Consider the following 21,390-nt stretch of genomic DNA (forward strand, 5'->3'; position numbering starts at 1 on the left):
TCGTACTCCATATAACTCTTCGCAGGGAGTGCGTTACTCACTACAGCCGGACCCTAAGCGCATCCGCCTTCCCAAGTTCACCTGACACAGTCGCGATTTATTTTTTGGTTATTTCATTTGTTCAGCTAATATTAAAATACCTGTGGGACTAGCAGAAGCCAAGCACTACCCCCTAGGGTTCTGAAGCTTTGCAGTGGCTAGGATGCATTTGTTAGTTCACTAAATACACCTAAGTATCCAGGCTACCGAATATGGGTCGGACACTCCTGGCTTAGCCGAGGACGGCAAGTGATGACAGGTGGTATCTGTTTTCATTTCTGATTTGAGATTATTGGCTTCATACGAAATAGCTTCCGCTTCTGAACTTCAGCAAGACGTGCACTGGAGTAATATAACAATTTAAGATGTGTGTCTGCTACTGACATAATTTGAAAATATAAGTTTTAAATTTACATCATTTACTCATTCAACCAATAATGGATATCTACTACGTAGCAGACACCATTCTAAGCACGAAAAATGCCTTAATCAGCAGGGCAGGTCCTTGTCTCCTGGAGCTTACATGCCAGTGGGGCATCTCTTTCCATTCTAACCCTCATTTGCTTTTCTCTATAGCACTTACCGTCATATTCAGATATGCTTCCCCTACCACCAAACAAAATTGTACACTCCAGGAGAACAGGAATTTGTTTTGATCCATGCTGTATCTTTCCCCAGTGCTTTAGAAGAGTGTCTGGTATATAATAGGCATTCAGTTCGTTTGTTGAATAAAATACCTAAATGTGGTATGACAGAAAAGATGATAAAGAATGATTTGGGACTAAGCAACTAGCAAAACAATTGATAGCAATTACAGTGATATGCCCAGTAGTCTGAGCTGGATATGGTTGAAAGTGCAGAACAAGGATGATGATGGATCAGAAACCCCACATGGAGTAAGTCACAATTTTCTCAAGTTCCTTGTCCTTCCCTATGCCCTTGTGAATAAATCATGGCTTTATAACCCCCTCCCTTTCCCACTCTCTTATCAAACAGCAGAGTCAGAATGAAAACATTCCTGAAGAATAAGAAGGGAACCACTACTGTTCCAGCTGCACTATTAGCATAGCTTAATATTCCAACTGATTCAGATAGCAAGGAGGACCCAGGTCAAATACTACATCCATGAATGCTTTGCTGACAACTTTCTTCTAAATTCTTCAGAGGTATTTCCTCCACGGTTTACTAAAGCATTCATAATTCCATTTTGACAAAATCCTTTTATGTGATTGGACATTTTTTCCGTTGCTCATTTTTACATGAAATTAGATTTTCCTGAACTCTTAGAATGATAAGGTCCAAGAAAGCTTTTCTGACACCACAAAGCTAGCTTTTCTGTTGTCTCTGAGTAGTGTTAAAAAATATGGTGGCTTGCTTTCTGAGGTTTTTCCTGTGTTCCCCTCCCCCAGTTTGATCCAGGCAGAAAACTTGCTATTCACAAGCTGCATGTGAAAGTATCTAGTTGTCAATTGCTCATTATATTGAATTAGCTCATTATATTGAGCTGGTAAGCCTATGTCCCTAAGATTTTTTACCTACTGACTGATTTGTCCTTTAAACATGTAACATGTTAAAATGAGGAAATCGGACAAGGAAGTATCAAATACCAGTCTCCTGATCCTATGTGATTTGAAAGTGTCTCTTATCTGTGAATGCCCTTTAAGGATTTCAACACAGCAATCAAGAACCTATCTCGGCCAGGAGCGGTGGCTCACGCCTGTAATCCCAGCACATTTTTAACACAACTCAGACTGTACATGTTTCAAGCAGCAGCAGCCATAAAATTAAATCAAGCCTTTATAAATATGGAATTACCATTCTTTCATTTATACACTCAAGGACTATTTATTACATAACTACAGTATGTGTGCCAAGCACAATACTAAATGCTAATATTTTATTCTGGCGGAGACACATAAGTGGAATGAATTACTAGTTTAATATGTGCTGCATTCAGTGGCCTCAGAACAAAAACAGGAATTGGGAATTTTTTGCTAGGGTGTAAGACTTTAAGATAAGTGAACAAGGAGTAGCATAAGGCAAAGCGGGCAAAAACAGTTCATAGGGAGTTCCTATAGTTCATCATGGCTAAGGTTCAGACAACAGGAGACATCAATGACTAAATTCTGGTTTTAAAATGATTGTAATTTTGCACTTGAAAAACATCCCAGAGATGGCAATATAAAGATTAAATTTATGGGTAGGGTCCAAACTAGGAGACCAATGCAGCAGTTGGGGATAGTGATGAGCATCTATTATTGGGGGTGGGGGTTTTAGGGGGGGCAGCGGTGGAGAGGAAAAGACAGAACATACACTTTATAGGGATGTCCAACTAGCTTAATGGATAAAGGAAAGAACATCAGTTTGCAGTAGGATGGGGTACAGGTGATGAATTCAGTTTGGAGTGTTGAAGTTCCAGCAGAACTATCCAGGGAAGAGTTGGAGAGAAAAAATGGAGTTCAGGAGAAAAGTTTAAGAGGTAAATTTCAGAGTCACCACCATCTAGATAAAAATGTTTGAAAACCTGTCATTCACAAAGTACTTCCACCATTCTTGTTCCTTCCACATACCAATGTTATTTACTAATTTTTGCTACCCCCTCTCACTTTGTAAACTTAGCCATAGACAATACCTGTGAAATGCTGGATCTGAAGTGCTAGAACATGTTTAACACTAACCTGAAATATGACTGCACCATGAAAACTCTTTACGGCTGTTCCAATTACTTTCAGGGCTTCATCTGAAATCTGTATTGCCTTTCTACTTCCTTTTAAACAATAGCTTATCTTTTGGAATATTCAAATAGTAAAATGGCAAGAGAACTTTGTATAATTGTAAGCTTGGAAATTTTGAATAAAAGTGGTATTTAAAATAATGTGAGGAAAGTTTGACACTGAAAATGAGTAATAGGCCAGGCGCGGTGGCTCGCGCCTGTAATCCCAGCACTTTGGGAGGCTGAGGTGGGTGGATCACAAGGTCAAGAGATCCAGACCATCCTGGCCAACGTGGTGAAACCCTGTCTCTACTAAAAATACAAAAAATTAGCCTGGGGCGTGGTGGCGGGCGCCTGTAGTCCCAGCTATTTGGGAGGCTGAGGCAGGAGAATCACTTGAACCCAGGAGGTGGAGCTTGCAGTGAGCCAAGATTGCGCCACCGCACTCGAGCCTGGTGACAGAGCAAGACTCCGTCACAAAATTGTTTCTAAAACAATAGGAGTCCAACTCATAAATCAACAATCTCTGTGGCTCTCAATTAAATACAACTAGATTCCATATATTCCCGAATCCTAAGAAATGTAAAACTTGTTCATTTAAACTTCATTAGGACAGTGTACTAATTTTTAGTATCTACCCCAATAAAATTTGAAACAGATTTAACAATAGTATCAACTATTTGAGAACTCTAAACATATAATGGATATTACTTTCTCATATTAAGGCTCAAGAGATTGAGTCTAGCCAAATTAATCCCAATGACAATCAAGTTTATTTCTCCATTTGCCTTCCCCTTCAACTTTGTAAACTGAGGAAGGCCTCTGTACTTCTCTTTCTGGATGTGACAGTGTATTATTCCACAAGGAAACTATAGGTACATCCCCACCAAAGGGATTCCAGTTGAAACCCAGAAAAAGTAAGTTTAATAAATGTCCTTAATAATGCAGCATACTTATATAAGAAATTTGTATATAACATTACAATTATCCAGTATAACTAAGCTACCAGTGATCTTACACAACCCTTTACAAGCATATATATGTACACACAGTGTTCTTATTTCTCTCACAGAATTTTTAAGGACTAATTTGCCATTTGCATGAGTCAAAATGTGTCAGTTTGTCATAGCACACAAACTTCTATGAAAATGCTTTGTTAAAAGTGACAGGATGGCACATGGTAAGAATTATACCAGATCTTACTCAAAGTGAATGAAAAGACCATTCTTTTTAGTTATTCACTAGCTACTGCATTTTTAGAAAGAGAAGTAATCACCATATTATTATGGGTGTAAGGTCCCAGATTAACATAAGAAAAAGAGGACAAACTAGAAATCCAGAATTCCTATATTTCAAAATAATGGCTTAGATTTACCAACTGTAAAATTTCCCACTTTCCCAGGGGAGACAAGGGAAACAAAAACAAAAACAAAACAAAACACAAAAACAGTAAAGAGAGGTTTGAGGGATTTTATAAAGCATTTATCAAGCCTTACCACACCAGTAATCTTCCTAACAGATGTGCTAGTATTCTAAAATAGGCCATAGAAATAAGTTGTGTGAAACAGACACAGGTAAACAAACAACAGCGGTTATTACTTGTGACATTTTATTGGCGTATGACAATTTACAAGGGTCCCTGTTGCATTATACATCACACTGAGTAAGAATCGTTTAGCCATCTACATTCAATGTTACTTACTGGGTAATATTTTTCTCAAATTATAATTCCCGACACTGATTTTACCTGTGACAAAAGGAAGAATAGTAATTCCTTGAAGTAGACTGTAATTGGAAAAACGTTTTGCTTTTAATATAAAAATTCCTAGGATGCTGAAAGGTACACATACACACCTAAAGAGTCATGGCCTTCTTAAACAGCTTTCTTAATCCTTTCTGGAAATATCCTTTGGTTCAGTTTTTATTGCCCTTCTCTAGGCAAAATATGTTAACGCAGGTATCAATGAGTTATTTCCTAGCATTTGTAAGCAAATATCCTTGCCAAGAGGAACCATTCAACTTTTATAATGTCGTAAAGTGTGGAGTTAAGATGTGTTTTAAAAAAATATACAGGCTACTTTTTATATGCTTGATCTGAAAAAGATAACATCCATAATGACATTCTATTACAGAGTTCTTACCATCACCCTAGCCTACTATATTCTGGTATAACACTCTTTCCTCAATTTTGTTTAATAGAATAAAAGTAACCAAAGGTTAAAGCAGTGCATTTGAACTTAAAATATAACCTGCCCACAGGAATTAAGTAGCTTTATTTCCACTCCCTATTAAATAATTTCTCAAATCCCCTTTTATCTATTGTCTTAAGTGGATAAGCACATAGTCATGCACACAGATTTGATGTCTAACCAAGTAACTGTTATGTATTTATTTGTATACAATAAAAGGGTCATGAAAATTCTGTGTTGGGGATCACATCCATGTTGCTTTCACACGTATTATTCTGAACAGGAAAATATCAGTTATGTCCTGATTAATGCAATACATACTTCCTTTGGCAGGTATTTCCTCTGCTTTAATAGACAATTTCAGAAAGACATGTTAAGGGGGGGGGAAAAATCACAATACTAAGGATCTGAGGGCCATAAACATCACATATGTTGAGTATGCTTTTAGTTTTGTTTCCAACAGCTCTTAACCAACGTCCCTGGCTGTAACCGAGGTGCTAGACGCATTGCAAATCCTCGAAAATGTTTTAAGATGAAAGAGCAATACACTTAAGATCTTCAAAAGTTTACATTAACAGAATAAGCATTAGCTCCTTTTAACACACACAACTAAATTAACAAATGAAATGTGTCTACTTTTATATATGCCCATAAAGCAGATAGACTTAACATTGAAATTTAATATTTTAGATTTTCACTCCTTTAAGAGCTATCAATATATAGACACAAAAGATAATTCACATTTGAAAAATTATCTACCTGAAGAATAGAACCCTTAAGAGAAAAAAGAAAAAGCCATTTTACAAACTGCAACTGAAAAGGGGGGAGGTGGGGGGGGGGGAAACAAGTTAGATCAATGCAGCAACAAGCTTCCTGCCAAAACTTTTATTGGTGACATTTGAAAAACAATTTTCTTAAAATACTATTAATGAACAGTATGTTGTGTTTCTCTATTTTTACTAATAGTTACACTACAAACTAATGTTCAGCTCAAATAAATATGTAAGATATGAAATCAGGTACTAATGTATCAACTTATTCTGCAGGATAAACCTCCTCCATACCAACCCCAGGATTACAGTTTTTCTTCTGTTTAAAACTAGGATGTTCAGTAGAAATGGGGTTTCTATTTGCAGTATTATTACAAACCAGTTTCCTCTCACAAATAGCTAATATCTAAGACCATGACTCAAACTATCAAATAGGAATAGAAAGAGAACACTCGGTTTTGAACGCAAATAGAAAAGGCTCCTAAGAATGTTCTTTATAGGCCACTGCTTGCTTTCAGTAAAAATAACATTTTCTCAAAACTTTTCAGTCTAATTTTTAATAGCTTGTACTTTTTAGCTATTGGCAAAGCTTTTTTTTTTTTTTTTTACTCCTTCTTAAGCATTTGCTCAAGTGTTAAACTAGCTTAGTTTACCAAAGTAACAACCTTTTGTCTGTGGTATACTTCAAAAATTAGTCACCCTACAATGTAGTGTGTTCAAATTAAACAGATGTATACAGTTAAAATAATTAGTGTAATCTCTATAAACAATTTCTGTTCCAGGATTTATATGTAGAGCTAACGTTTACTTCAGAATAAAACATTGACAAACAGGGAAGGAAGAGAATCAGAACTTTCACAGAGCTGTACTTGACCGTATCTTATAGACAAAGCAGAATTACAATGCATGTAACAAAAACGTTAAAAGTTTTTTTTAAAAGTTGATAGTTACAAATATGGTACGTAACAATTTTCTACTTTATTTCAGTACAATTTTCAACATACAGTCTACTATTTCTCAAGATATTTGAAAACTTAAAACAAAATTTCTATAGACTACTTGCAAACAGTAAAATTTAAGTAAAATGCTTACATTCTTATTTGAAAACAAAAATCAGGTAAAAAAATGGTGGGTGCAAGTTCTGCTCTGCTGTAATCTTACTTCATTATTTATTATTCCTAAAAAAGAGAAAAAAAATTAAAGATTAACACAAGATGTGGAGAGTGAAAAGGAACCATATTAATAATTGTTCCTAAAAATGAAATAACTAATTCACCCACCAAACCTGTATCAAAAAAAATCTGTCAGAATCACAAGGTGAAATTTTATACCTTTTCCTCCTTGCGTCTGTCCTTCTTTTCTTCATTATTTTCCATGGTCTCTTCTTCATCTTCAACAATCCCATCCCCTTGGTATTTGTCATGAGTCCATTTAGGACTGCTACCTGATTTTTTGAAGTTAAAGCGCCCTCTGCCACGTTGAAAAGTACCACGACCTCTTCCTCTTTTGGCCCAATAATCCACACCATCATCTCTGTCGTCATGCTACAGAAAGGTTAAAAACAATTGTCAATGAAATGTTTCTTGTAAAGATCATTTCTCCAATCATAAACCACAGTATTAATCTTCTGAAGATTGGATATATGAGATTGGTAATATTCTAAAACAAAACCAGTAAAACTGCATTTTTCAACAAAAATATATTCCATCGTCAAGAGAATAACCACATCTTACTACTTAGCAACCCAAGCACTGAGGGTTACCCAATCATTTGGAGAATCTCAACTGCTAAATTACCACTGATTTTTAGAATTCTCAGTTTTGTTTTCGTATTATGTCAATCCAAGTCCACTTATTACACCAAATGCAATGAGATAAAATAACCAGTTTTTCTGGTTATTTCTAACCATGTTATAAATATGCGGCAGAAAGTCATAAAAATATCACTAACGTTCACTAAAATGAAACTGGTGGTATGAATTTTATACTTTACATATAAAAGTAGATTTTAAATATACTGAGATTGAAATCTAGATCAATATATAGTACATATCAATGTTCTGGGTTAGAGAATTTCAACGGTAAATCATGACATGGTCCCTAGAATTAACACCTCACTCAGTTCTTCTTCATCAATCTAAAGTACTGCAGTTATCACATCCCAGCTTTAATTATTAATTATATTCAAATACAGATGTTCCCTAAATTACGAATTGTTCTATTAAGCAAAACAATCTGCAAAACTGAAAAGTACTAGACTTTGTAGATGAGTAGAGATGGGTATTATATTCATACAAAAGGCCAAGGGAGTCCTGTATGTAATTTAATTAACTGCTAACTTACTAACTTTGTCACCCACAAAAATGAGAAATAAAGCAAAATGCCCCTGTATGAGAAAAGCGGTATAATGCAAACAAAATGTTGTGTAATCTATAGAGTACTAGTAGTGAGCAATCATCCAAAAGCCACTAAAACTTTTTTTACGTAATATGTGATATGAGTTTTTTTCCCCCAAAACAGAAGACTTTGCCTTTGGACGTATTCATTTAACTGATTAACCCCCTTCATGACTTGAAAAGTTCAATTATATGGGTAACTAACAGGCTATATGAAAGAGAACTTACCAACTGCTAATAATCTATCTTTATCAAACCATTCAAAGATTACTAGGTAGAGGTGTACATGACTCTATAATGAATCTTGGAACTATCAAAAGTGCAAATTTAAATACAGCAGTTTATTGCAAACCCAAAATAAACTACTTTAAAACAGCCTGCCACTAAAAATAATGCCCACTTGACTACATAATTTCATGCTCCCTTATCACATTAACATACCCAACTCTTGAGAGCTTTTTTATGATATTTACACAATACGCCATGGATTCTGGGAAGAGGTTTTGGAGTACAAGCACGGATTTAAATCACCACAAACTGTGTGACTTTGGGCAACCTCTCTAGAATTTACTTCATTTTAATAATATGTTCCTTGAGGGAACACAGATCAGTAGAAAGTGCCTGGCCCAGTGTCTGACAAGCAAGCACTCAACAAACGGTGGCAATAATGTTTCTATAGTGTGTAATATGGGTCTGGCCCTGTTCTGAACACTTTACATGTACTTATTCATCTAATCCTCACAACAACCCTCTAAAATACTGTTACTATCCCCATTTTAGAAATAAAGAAACTGAGGCACAAAGAAATTAAGTAACTTGCCCAAGGTCACAGAGCTAGCCCTTTCTTCTAATCCTTGTGACCATCACCCATAAAACACATTTCCCAGATACCCTGGTGGCAATATATGATTACCACACCAGGTAGTTAAGAGTTAGCAGAAACAGAAAAGCCAATGGCAAAGCTAAACACTGGGGTTAAATTAGCCATTGCTTTTAATATACAATCATCTGAAACTTGGCAAACACAACAGCACCTAAACAATGACTGTGTCTTTCGTAGGGTATCCTGGCAGCTACTTAATTGAGATTTTTGATGCTAAACATATTCTTAATACTCAAGTTTTATATCGAAGATTTCAATCTCATTATTAAAATTTTTAAATTTTAATTATCTCAGATTAAGATGGGCCAGAAGTTAGATATTTATACACAGCTAAGAACATGTTAACAAAGGAGTCTGTATTAGAACCAAGACCTTCTGAATCATCTTCTCTCTTCTCTATACAAGGATCAAGTTTCAAACAGTTAATTACCAAAACTCCAATCCTGAACCCCCTTCCCCACCAGGGATTTTCTCTTCCTTTGAAGGCAGCAACTCAACACTGAGAACCTTCAGTACTTTCCCACTTGCTCCAACTCTTCACACTCATCACTCCATAGAATTTCAGGTTCTAACTAAAACTAGTATCTTTCCTGGAATTTTTATTATTGAAAACATTATCACACCTTTGCATAAAACAAATCTTAGAGATAGGAAATTTCAAAAAGAATGCAACAAAGATTACTATAACTCAGTATTGGACAACAAATAGTACAAACAAGACCTTTCAGAACCCTGACTCTGGAGCCCAATGAGTTAAGTCCTGACCCCACTGCTACTAGCCACATAACTCTGGTTAAGCTACTCAACCTCTGTACCTCAGTTTTTTCCATCCACAAAAATGGAATAACAGCCCCAACTCAAAAGGCTTTTTAAAGTATTAATACGTACGGAATACTCACAACAGCACCGAGCATGGTACATAATGCTTAATAAATGTTATCTATTATTACTAAGCTTTGTTTTGTTTTTTGGAGACAGATTCTCGCTGTCTCCCAGGCTGGAGTATAGTGGCACAATCTTGGCTCACTGCAACCTCCGCCTCTTGGGTTCAAGCGATTCTCCTGCCTCAGCCTCCTGAGTAGCTGGGACTATAGGCAACGCGCCACCACGCTCGGCTAATTTTTGTATTTTTAGGAGAGACAGGGTTTCCACATGTTGGCCAGGCTGGTCTTGAACTCCTGACCTCGTGATCTGCCTGTCTCGGTGTCCCAAAGTGCTGGGATTACAGGCATGAACCACCGTGCCTGGCCTGTTATTACTAAGTATTAATGTTTCATCCAAATGGGCAAACTCTCTTAAACTGGTCAATTGTTCTGAAAGAACCTAAGGGAATGAATGTCTAGTTTTAGAAGACTTTCCTTCTGAATCGTATTTTTCTTTTTTTCCCTCAACATTCCTTTACATGTAAGATACAAAATTTTTTAATTTAACTATCCATGTGAAAACCAAAGTTGCCATTTCAATGGCTCATAATTAAGTAAAAACCAAAATAATTAACTTTGGGAATTGATTTATAAGGAAACAGTGTGTAATTTTGCTTGATATTCTAGTGAACATGATCAGTCTGTGGCAAATCAATGTGTACGGTTTTATACAGAGACCAAGATTTTTAAATAAAACCCAGCAAAGCAACATATAAAAATACTACTGCTACTTATATATGGCTAAATTCCTAAAATAAGACACTCTTCTTAATGAAACTACTGCCTAATTAAATGCCAACCCAAAATGAGTATGTATTTTTTAAGGGATAGCAGATTCTTAAGAGAATGCCATAGAAAAAAAGGCCTAAATTTTGTATTTGTAAGTTGTTAAAAGTGGCAAACAATTACTATCTACATGTTCACCTCTCATTCCTTCTTCACCTCCTGACCTATCATACCTGGTCTACTTCTCTGGCATTTTTACTCTCTCTCACTTTTCACCCCACCTTTGATATGTTGGTCTTTATCTCTTCTGTGATCTTACCACAGCTTTAACGGTGACCTATAAAATTACAGCACTTTTTTTTGTTTCTCTAAATTTGAATTACCAACTATCCACTGGACAGCTCCATTTCTCCCAAGAACTTCAAATTCAACCTGTTCAGAACAGAACTTAATCTTTTTAAAGCAGCTTCTTTCCTATAGATTTAGATTCCTTCCTCTCACTACCAACATCCCTGAATTCAAGTCCCCATAAATGTTACTTTTTCTCAAATCTAGCCCCTTAGTTCAGACACTGTATTTTCTCAAATTGCTTAACTTTTAACACCCATGATTTATGTAAACTCTGCTTAAAACTCTATTTTCTTAAAAGTTTTAAGACCTTTGACACTGTGACTCCTTGTACTCAATTTTCCCAAACTTATACCAACCATCTAGCCATCTGAATACTATAGTTCTCTATACCATGCTGTTTCACTCCTTCTGCTATGTGCAGTACACTTGCCTACCTCTTAACCTCAAGATTAATTAAGGTCAAGTTCCTCTACAAAAGTCTCTTCTAATCACTCTCTCCCTTTGCAAAAATCCACCTATTCCTTCTTTGGGAAAAGCAAAAAGCCACCATATATATTTAGAATGTTTGTTTCTCTACTACTAGTCTCTAAGTCAAAAACTGGAATCACATCCTACTTGTCTTTCCATCCTTAGTACCTAGCATAAACATAATCCTACTTGTCTTTCCATCCTTAGTACCTACCATAAACATGTCTGTTAATACATAAATGATTGAACCAAGAAGTAGATGGATCTTTCACATTTTTCTACGTATCAAATGCCTTTTACTTTCCAGAATGTCAATTCAAGCCACTCAAGAAGCATAAACTGAGAAAACATTATGCATAACGCACTCTCTAACTTTTTTTTTGGTTCTTGGTCATTAACATGCCAAAAAAGAGGCAAATGGAAATATATTTTTGAAACAAATATATTGTTTTTCCAGACAAAACAGAGATCCACTTTGAACTACAGCTATAATCTCTAAGTAGGTATGTCATGGACATTGAGGTTTATTCAAATATATTCATAAAAAGCCAACTGAAAAAGTCAACAACTCTTCAAGTCCAATACAATTTTCTTCCATGGAAGCAACTAGTTTTCAGAACTAGTCTCTGAAACATAAATTCTCTGAAAAGCCATGATAAAAAAAATGAATACTTCTGGTAATAGTTTTGGTATATTCTCGTACACCTCTATAATGCAGCAGGGACCCTTTTCCCCATGCCAAACAGCAGAAAATGCCCATCCTTATCTAGAGAATCCTTCAAGACCTATCACCTCTAGCTTCATCCTTGAAAAACTATTTCAGAGGGAAAAGCACCTCTACCACAGGAAGCACCAAATTAGTTTACCTAGCAGCAACTTTTCTCTAATTTTTCATCATCTTTTTTCACCAATGAAAGCTGACAGCCTCCCTAAAATTCTTAATTACACGTACTTTGAAAAAATTCTTCTCCTTTTCATTTAAACAAATAGCTATGATGATGGAAGGTACATCTTAATGTGAAGTTTCTACAACTGTCACTGTCTTATAGACAGATATAAAACAAACATTAAGCTCAACTATAATATAATGTTCTTCTCTGAATGTGGGTAACAAATCAGGTATATTTTTCGCTTACCCTGATCAGCCTATGTTTAATATCAAGAAAGTATGAACAGGACTAAAGGGACCCACATTTTTCAAAATTTCAAATCATCTGGGTAATTATTTTAAAAAAGGTTTCCCACATAACGGTGAATCTTCTTATAATAGTGGTTATCTGTACTCAAATGTATTCACCTAGTATGCTTTGAAAATTAATGCAAACCAAATAAACACAGATGTCTAACACCCACCAAGAAGTACTTCTTGCTCTTTGGGGTATATTCTGGATCCCATTCCTCTTCCTTCGGTCTCTTTTGAAAAGTAGTATTTGAGTTGTTTGGACCAGTATTTGTCCCAGCAAAAACTCCTCTGGCTCTTCCTCTGCCTCTAATTCGAAACTGATTAACATTAACAAAGTTGTTTAGTGATGCAATCAAAAGGTATTTAGTTACATGCAAACTCTAATTTTACTGCAGTAACAAAAAACATACGCCCTAATTTCCTATCTAAATCTCGTAGCCATTGAGGATGAAAAGGATGGCCATTTTATATCATAGGCAAAAAATTCTGCCAACTAAAAGTTGAGTAGGTTAAGAAGAAATGATCAACCTAAGTGTTAGAATACTGTACTTTCAAGGACTGAACTAATTTTTTTATTTTTTTGAGACAGTCTCGCTCTTTCTCCCAGTCTGGAGTGCAGTGGCACAATCTCGGCTCACTGCAAGCTCTGCCTCTCAGGTTCACGCCAATTCTCCTGCCTCAGCCTCCCGAGTAGCTGGGACTACAGGCGCCCGTCACCACGCCCGGTTAATTTTTTGTATTTTTAGTAGAGACAGGGTTTCACCGTGTTAGCCAGGATGGTCTTGACCTCCTGAACTCATGATCCACCCGCCTCGGCCTCCCAAAGTGCTGGGATTACAGGCATGAGCCACCGCGCCCGGCCTGAACTAATATTTTTAAATAATCAAGCTGTTTTTCCTTTTTACTAGCCAAAAGTTATCTAATTTCTTTGAATTACCATAGAAGCCCCAAGTATTCAGCCATACCTAACACTATATAAGCAAAGCTCTTCTCTTTCCCAAATTATCTAATTAATGAACTCCACCAAAACCCAACTAGATAACTCGCTCAAGGTAGGAGTGTGAATCTAGAAATTAAAGAGGCAAGAAGATGCACTACCATAAAGTCATTATATTAATAATTATAACGACTTACGGAAACATGGGGATAATGTACACGCTATATGAAATATTTCTGATTTCTATGATTGATACCCATATAAGCAAGGATTTGAAGAAAGCAGGCAAAATGAATGTAACTGTAATACAGAGATGAACATACAGGGGTTTTATTAAGGCGTTAAGGTACTTTTTCAAAAACTAAGTGATTAAAGAAATGTTATTACCAATCAGTAACTTTCCTTGACTCTTGGTCTTTAAGGACTAGGTACAGTTATTGATCTCGAAGTCAAGAAAAGTACCTAGTTTATACAGATGCTTCTAGATCTCAAAATGGTATTTCTAAATGAAGACAGCACTTCAAACACCACTTCATGTTTCAATACTACCTCTGACTTTAGGAATAATGACACACATAAACATCTCTAAGTCATGTATATGACCTTCCTTATGTACATTACTCTAAGATAAACTCCTACCAAACAATCAAAGATAATTTTTTCACTTACAAAGGTTCCTCGTGGTCGGCTAACTCCTGCAAAGCCTGAGTATTCTTTCATTTCATGGTGAGTTTTAAATTCTTCTTCTCTTTCCTTCTTACTCTCCTTTTCTTCTCGAGAACTGGGAGAAGAAGGTGATGCTGAAGAGGATGAAGATCGAGAATGATCTTGCTCTCTACTTTTATGTTTACTGCAAAATAAAGAAAACAAAAAATGTGCTACTTTTAAAAAGATAAAGACCCTGCTGAATCTTACAATAGAAGAGATATTTTTCAAGTCAAAAACACTATCCCCTAATAAAATTATGTAAATAAAATAATTGGGTGTTAAATTTTGACACAATCTGTTTCCATTCTCCTTCAATATGTGTTTTACATCAATAATGAAAAACATGCTAGGGCCTGCCAGTTAGAAAATAGTAGTCTGTAAAGGTCAAGAATAAGGTTCAGTTCTTTAGTATTTTTAAATTAACTTATATCTTTTATTACTTTAACGAAAGGAAGAGAAGAGTAGGAAAAAGTAAGGATGTTCTTAAGGCCAAGTTTCAAAATGACTGCAGTTTGTACACTCTGGGTGAAAATAGTTGGTATAGTTTGGGCTATAGTACCATTATAGCAAATAAAAAGCATATGACATTACAAATAACAGCCATAAATTTAATAACACAAATAAAATCCACCATTTACCTAATGAATAGCAAGGAAAAAGATTATCTATAATACTTTGTGTTCCTATTTGCCTCTATGATGATCAAATTTACATGATTTAATGCAACACCCGAAAAGGTCATACCTGTGGTTAACTCTTACCACTGCTAACAGTTTCCATGGAAATAATTATTTTGAAAGACTAATACACATTGCTATTTCTAGTCCTTCCTCCCCCCCATCTCTCCCATGTTAAACCACTAGATATCAGTTTAAAATTCTTGTACTCTGGGTGTTATGAGTTGAAAAAGTGCGGAATCAAGCATAACGAACCAAAGTTCTTACACAAACTGTTTCTAGAAATGCACTGCATTGAAGTCCAACCTCCTGATGTAGCCTGGATAATAGGACACATTAATTTGTCATTTTTTTTTTCAGTGTTAGCTTGCTATTCCAAAGTTTTTGTCCTCATCCACCATAAGCCGTGTAAAAGACAAATACATTTTTGCTGTAAAACAAATAATTTTAATTGTTTAAATTTAAACATTCGATTACACAGTCAAAATTGAAAGCAATTAAGCTGACAATTATTAAAGGCTAATTAGAAGCTAAAACCTATCTTAGTCAGTTTGAACAATTACCTGTCATCTTTGTAAGATTTGTATTCCTTGTAATCTTTTGGAGTTTTTTCCTGCTTTCTTGATCCACTGGATTCCCTGGAGCCCTTGGAATCTCCCCGTTCTTTACTTCTTTCTTTTCTACGGCGATCAATGTCATGCCGAAGGTCAGCAGAGTCACACCTTAATTTTTTATCTCCCTATAAAAGACAGACGTAAAATACAGATTTCAGGGGAGAAATAGAAAAAATATATATACACATATTATAGAGTTAAATTTTATGCCAGCTTCTAAACTGGCATTTTAGTATCAGAAAATAATGAATCATATAAGATACTATCACTTAGTTTTTGTTAAAAAGTACTTGATTATTTTTACTAAACATTTGGGTATACAAAGTGCAGTGGAACTGGGGAAATTATTAAAAGCTAAGTATCTTGAGAATTTTGCAGGTTTTTATCCAAAACAATCTATAATAAATTTTTGTACAGTAAATGATACAAATATTTTTTCCACTCAGCATATCCTATTATCCCTCATCCTTCCAAATGCTGTTTTCAATAGTTGAATACAGATGTTATAATCTGTAGTTGTGATGTAGCCTTCTACCTAAAAAAGAGAGATCCTAACATAATGGTTCTCATTACTTAAGCCTCATTATGATCAAGCTCTTCCCAAATAATCTGACCAACCCAATAAAAAAAAAACTTCAAAAGAATTCTATAATTTCCATAACATGCACGTAAAATATGATTAATGAAACCAATTGAGGTTGAACAAGGGTAGAAACAAAGCCAGAAAGATATTCGCAATCCTGTACTCAGTATCTTGGGCCATATACTGCCCTTTCTCAATTCAGGTATTGCAACGGACATTAGTTTAACTGGGTCACAATTCACCTCCTTCTTGTTCCATTGCTTTTTCAAATACTATATAATTTAGGAAGATGGAAAGAGGCATCTAGGAATGAAGAGAAATTATACATCAGTAAGATGCTAAGCAATGTGGACATCCTTGCTAGTATTCAACAATAAGTAGTATTTACTCTGGGAAGTCTGGCTATAATATTCATAAGCATTCATAAAACTGAAAGTACGTATCTCCAAATGGTATCAACTACTCACCTATTTGCTCCCAAAGTCACAAAGAAAAAAATCTGATCAAGAGCAAAAAAACCTTCCTATTCACCTAGGTATTACCAAGTCCACAAGTAACAAGATAATATAAGTGAAACCACTTTGCAAATTACAAACTATATATACATAATTACATATTAACATGTTATTCATCCAGACAGGAAGATAAAAACCAATGGCATATCCTCTTATCTATTCATCAGTTATCTCTACTTTTTCTCCTCTGGATCAAAATCTGGTCTAAGTAATGAGGAGAGAAGATACTCACTGTCAGAGCATGAGGACAGACTAAACTGTTGGGAAAACTAAATTAACAACTTTGAACCCAAGGTGTTATTTAAGTTAAAAACCAAAAAAAGCATTCACTTCTCAGAATCTGTTCTTTCAAGATCAATACACCCCATGCAAAACAAAACAAAACAAACACCTTATTTGTAAGCTCTAGATTCCACATCTAGTAATAGCATGCCCTATTAAACTTGTACACTACCACTGTCCATAATAGCTTCTAGTAACAAATGTGCCTGTTTTCAAAATAACCCAATTATTCAACAACTCTGCAAAACAGAAGCATTCTCGTTTTTCTAATTAGAAAAGCAAAGTTCAAGAGGTTATTTTCCAATTATCATGTAGATAGTACTTAGTGACAGCCAGAATTGGAATCAAGCAGTACTTCCAAGTCCCCTAATCTCTTCAAAACAGTTGTTCCCTATCTTTCCCCACATTTCTACTACTAGACATTTTATGGCCTGATATAGATTAGTCTACCTGGCAAAGGTCATTTTGAATTGTCAGAGTATATTGGAGACCCCTTAACCACTGAATTCCATTCTCACCAAGACCCCTCAATGTCTTTCACAGGCTCCTTTCTCATGTTTAAAAGACATTCCCCCATTCCCCAAATATTCCAAGAGTGATAAGTCTTTGCTCCAAACGTTTTTTGTAAATCAGTACTTAGAATGCTTATTTCTTAATCCACATCAAAAATGCCCAGTAGCATGGGGATTACTTCTTATTATCTGTGAAGAACCTAGAGATATTAAATTTAGACACACAAATCGAGAAATATTTACTCTCGCTAATGAATCTCATCTCAAAATTCTTCTTTGATTTTATAATTTTCCTTTGTCTACCCACTGATTCTTTACGGTTTTCTTAGGACTATTTTTTTTCCTTTCATTAGCGTTTTGAAAAAATACTCCTGGTTTAAATTTAAGATACCATAGTGTCAGCTTAATTTCTTCCAGGAAGGAACAGTATGCATACTACCATGATGTAGTTATGAATTAAAAGTAGAAGATATCTATAGACATTTACCTTGAGAAACTATATTTGGTACAATATCATTAACTAAGCTGAACTTAACATGAAAAAAATTACATTCAAAAACATACCTTCTGATTTTCTTCTTTAAAAACTCTCTCTTCCCCTGCTAAACGGGTATGCTTCCTCAAGGTACTTGGTGAGATGTCAATTCTCCTTAATGTAAAATAAAGTATATTTTTAGTCATATTACTAACTTTTTGGTTTGAAAACATCCACACGATTACCCATTTTCCTAAGACAGTTATTTCTCTCCCAATCAACTAATTGAGCACACCAAGACTATTAATTTACTAATACATAATTAAGAAAAAATATCCACGAAGAATGAATTAAAATGCTCCAACCAGATATTTTTATATAGAAGTCTGGCCTTTAAAACATCCAACTTATTGACCAAAAATAGAAAAAATGTGTTTTGATTAAACTGGGTATCATTTTAAACATCAACAAACACACATGAATAGGATTATTTGCTCCTGTCTTCAATATTTTTAGATATTCAGTGCCCCTTTGGTTTTATTCTGCGCCTTTCCTTTTTAAGTCAGTATCGGTTGCAACTACCCAGTGCTGCTTTAGCAGTCATCACCAAAACCACACCAACTGTGTATGAAGTACCAAGTCAGATACTTCATAGCCAGTATCACTGTCACTGCCACCCTGCAAAATGGGCATGATTATCCACATTTCATATATGAAAAAATTGATGTCCAGGGATTAAGTTGTTCATCACAATGCAATGAAGAGACACAGCCAGGAATTCAACACAACTATCTGACTTCAGTGCTCATGCTTTTGTTCTCTCTCTCTCATGGAACATTTTTTATTTCACAAACTTACTAGAAATTCAAAGGTTACTCTAGGCCTTCACTGCCCCTCCCAAAAACCAGACTAACTGATAACTATTTAATTCCATACTGCAGAGAAGTAAGAGTTAATATTTCAAGTTCTAACAACCAGTTTCAACTAAGCTGAAAATTGAGAATTATAGAATTTTCAAGACTTAGAAATATATTTAAAGCATAAATGAGGAATAAAACCAAATTTGTATCAATGACAAAAGCAAACTTCCAATACAATATTGTTTTAACAGAGTCTTCCTACCAAAACAACGTTTTTATATGTCAATTCAGCAGGATACACACCTGTGTATTTCAGGGCTCTTTTGCCGAGTACTATGTTCTTCAGTGGCTTTCTGATACGAAGTGAACCGCTCGTTTAGGGTCATTGCAGCTGACTTGAAGTATTGCTCTGTTGATTTAGAAGAAATACTGTCCAATTAGTTTAGTTTACTTTAAGAGAGATTTGTTTGTGACAGAAGGGCATGTAGCAGGTGAAAAGAAAATAAAAATACTCAAGAAACCTAGCAAAAGAGAATCAAGTGTTACAAGGAACTCCTACCCTTTCAATTTCTTGTACCTCAACAGGAAAGTGCTTCAAAAGTTGCTCACAGGTCCCTGTCAATACTACATCTAATCCAAGAGCAATTAATAGATTAAATCAAGAGTCTCTAATTCTACTTCATTAATACACTACTTCCTCAGAATAAAAAGGAACACAATCTATGGATGTTCTAATACCTTGCCAATATGAACCAATGACGTTACTTCAAGTAATCATTTGCAGAAAACAAAAATTAACAGGAAAATATGGAGTTAACCAAAAAGCTAGTTTGAGTAAACTATTAAATTTCATCAGTGACTATGCTGCCATATCAACAAAAATGGATTTATAAAAACACTGAATACTATCATTGAAATTGGAAAAATATTTTTAAATCAACTAACATTCAATAATTATCCAAAAATCTGGCATCTTGGCAAACCCAACAGCACATTTGATATTGCTGTTTTGTCTCTCTTTAAACAATTTTCAAACTAGTAATATCAATACTGATTATTTTAAAAACCAGTTAAAAAGATATGTTGTAAATGTAAAATAGAAAGACGTATAAAGTCATGAGCTATGAAATGTCACATTATGAAGCAAGCTATCTGCTTAACAGGTCAACATACATCTGTGTCAACTTACCGCCCAATATCCAGCACATGTCTCATAACCAATCATTAAAACTTGAAACGGCCACTACAAGGGTAGTGCCTCAATCATAATTCCATGAAACCCAGGAATTTGAGCTAGCAACTCAGTTTTTATGCCATTTTTGCCAGGAAGACAGAAGATTCAACTTTGCCTGTATCTTTCAACAGCTATTTTACTTTGAAACATGGATTTTGCCATTTCAAAACATATTCCAGGACCTAGTTACAATGAAAAAGAAAACATCACTGGGCATTTTCAGCTCTATATAAAGTAAGAGCTGTTCAGATCGGTTGCACAATACCAATTATGAAACATCACTACAGTTTTTTTTTAAAAAAAAAAAGAAAAAAGAAAAAGGAAAAAATTTATCAAAACCTGATCTCAAAATTCAGCAATAAATTGTAAAATGTGGAGATAGGCCAAAAAAGATTAAAAAATTTAAAAAAAGAATGTTTCATATTTTATGTACCACAGTAATATGGTCTTAAACTGGTTCACAAACCTACTTAGAGCCAAATAGCAAAACTGTCTTGTTACCGTGTTTAAATAATTACAGCCCAAAAGAAATTCATTTAACTGTTCACTATTCTGATATATCAACTGCATAAAGAACTGCTAGAGCCAAGTTTCATCTATTACAGTGAGCTGTTCTCATGTCAAAAGACAAATTTTTTAAAAGCTAGGAGGGGATTAATTTTAAAGGACAACAGTCTTTGAAGTTCCTGGGAAAGAACATGTCTCATAGTAAGTTGCTTTTTAAACACAAAAACAAAACTTAACCTAACCCAAAAGAGATACCTAAAAATCTTTGAAAATTACTAGTAACTTTGCAACTATAATTACATACTGGTAAAAATTTAAAAGAAAAAAAAATCATTACTTTAGTTGAAATAAACACCCTTATCTTTAGGACCTAAAGAAGTGTCATCATTATCCTAATTAGTGACTATTCATGTAGCCAGTATTTATATAATATTCTTCTAAATTTCTTGAACGTTTTTCCTCTAAAAATCCTGATAAATTTTCTTGTTTTATCATTTTAAGTTTATATATTAAAAATTAAGCGCAAAAAAGAAAGTTTTTCCACTTTGTATTTCTTTAAAAGTTGAGAAGAAATTCCTAGTAAATAATATTCAATAATCCTGTCTGACTTTGTTATAAATCTATGCCAAGATTTACTATCACAAGCCATAGGCATGCAATGAAAGACTATCTGTAAGCCTTCTGCACTTCAAATACACTACAATGACATACTTAAAAAACACTTTTAGCATTCAACAAATCTACATCATGTTCTACCATGATACAGATTTTTAGGGTATGGTTTCTCCAGCATTTCAATCACTTTTTATTAATTATCTTCCTAAGTTTCAATGCTATCAAGACTAG

The 21,390-nt window shown here is 34.8% G+C and overlaps 1 protein-coding gene across 11 annotated transcripts in view; it reads right to left on the reverse strand.

The window, feature by feature from the left end:
* Nucleotides 1–4,344: 4,344 nt before the first annotated feature.
* BCLAF1 (BCL2 associated transcription factor 1) overlaps nucleotides 4,345–21,390 on the reverse strand; it is a 31,436-nt gene continuing 14,390 nt past the window's right edge. For 4 of the 11 annotated variants that reach the window (XM_077999438.1, XM_015137372.3, XM_015137375.3 and 1 more), the window contains exons 7-13: nucleotides 19,107–19,212; nucleotides 18,033–18,117; nucleotides 15,526–15,701; nucleotides 14,247–14,427; nucleotides 12,811–12,957; nucleotides 7,043–7,255; nucleotides 4,345–6,889 (exon numbers count right to left, since the gene is read on the reverse strand). In XM_077999438.1, the coding sequence (XP_077855564.1) occupies nucleotides 6,884–6,889; nucleotides 7,043–7,255; nucleotides 12,811–12,957; nucleotides 14,247–14,427; nucleotides 15,526–15,701; nucleotides 18,033–18,117; nucleotides 19,107–19,212 (914 nt within the window). In that variant the 3' untranslated portion in view covers nucleotides 4,345–6,883. Of the gene's footprint in view, nucleotides 6,890–7,042; nucleotides 7,256–12,810; nucleotides 12,958–14,246; nucleotides 14,428–15,229; nucleotides 15,393–15,525; nucleotides 15,702–18,032; nucleotides 18,118–19,106; nucleotides 19,213–21,390 lie in introns of all 11 variants that reach the window. The other 7 variants (XM_077999440.1, XM_015137374.3, XM_077999439.1 and 4 more) reach the window with 3 other exon arrangements.

The sequence above is a fragment of the Macaca mulatta genome, chromosome 4, assembly GCF_049350105.2.
Source record: "Macaca mulatta isolate MMU2019108-1 chromosome 4, T2T-MMU8v2.0, whole genome shotgun sequence".
NCBI classification, from domain to species: domain Eukaryota; kingdom Metazoa; phylum Chordata; class Mammalia; order Primates; family Cercopithecidae; genus Macaca; species Macaca mulatta.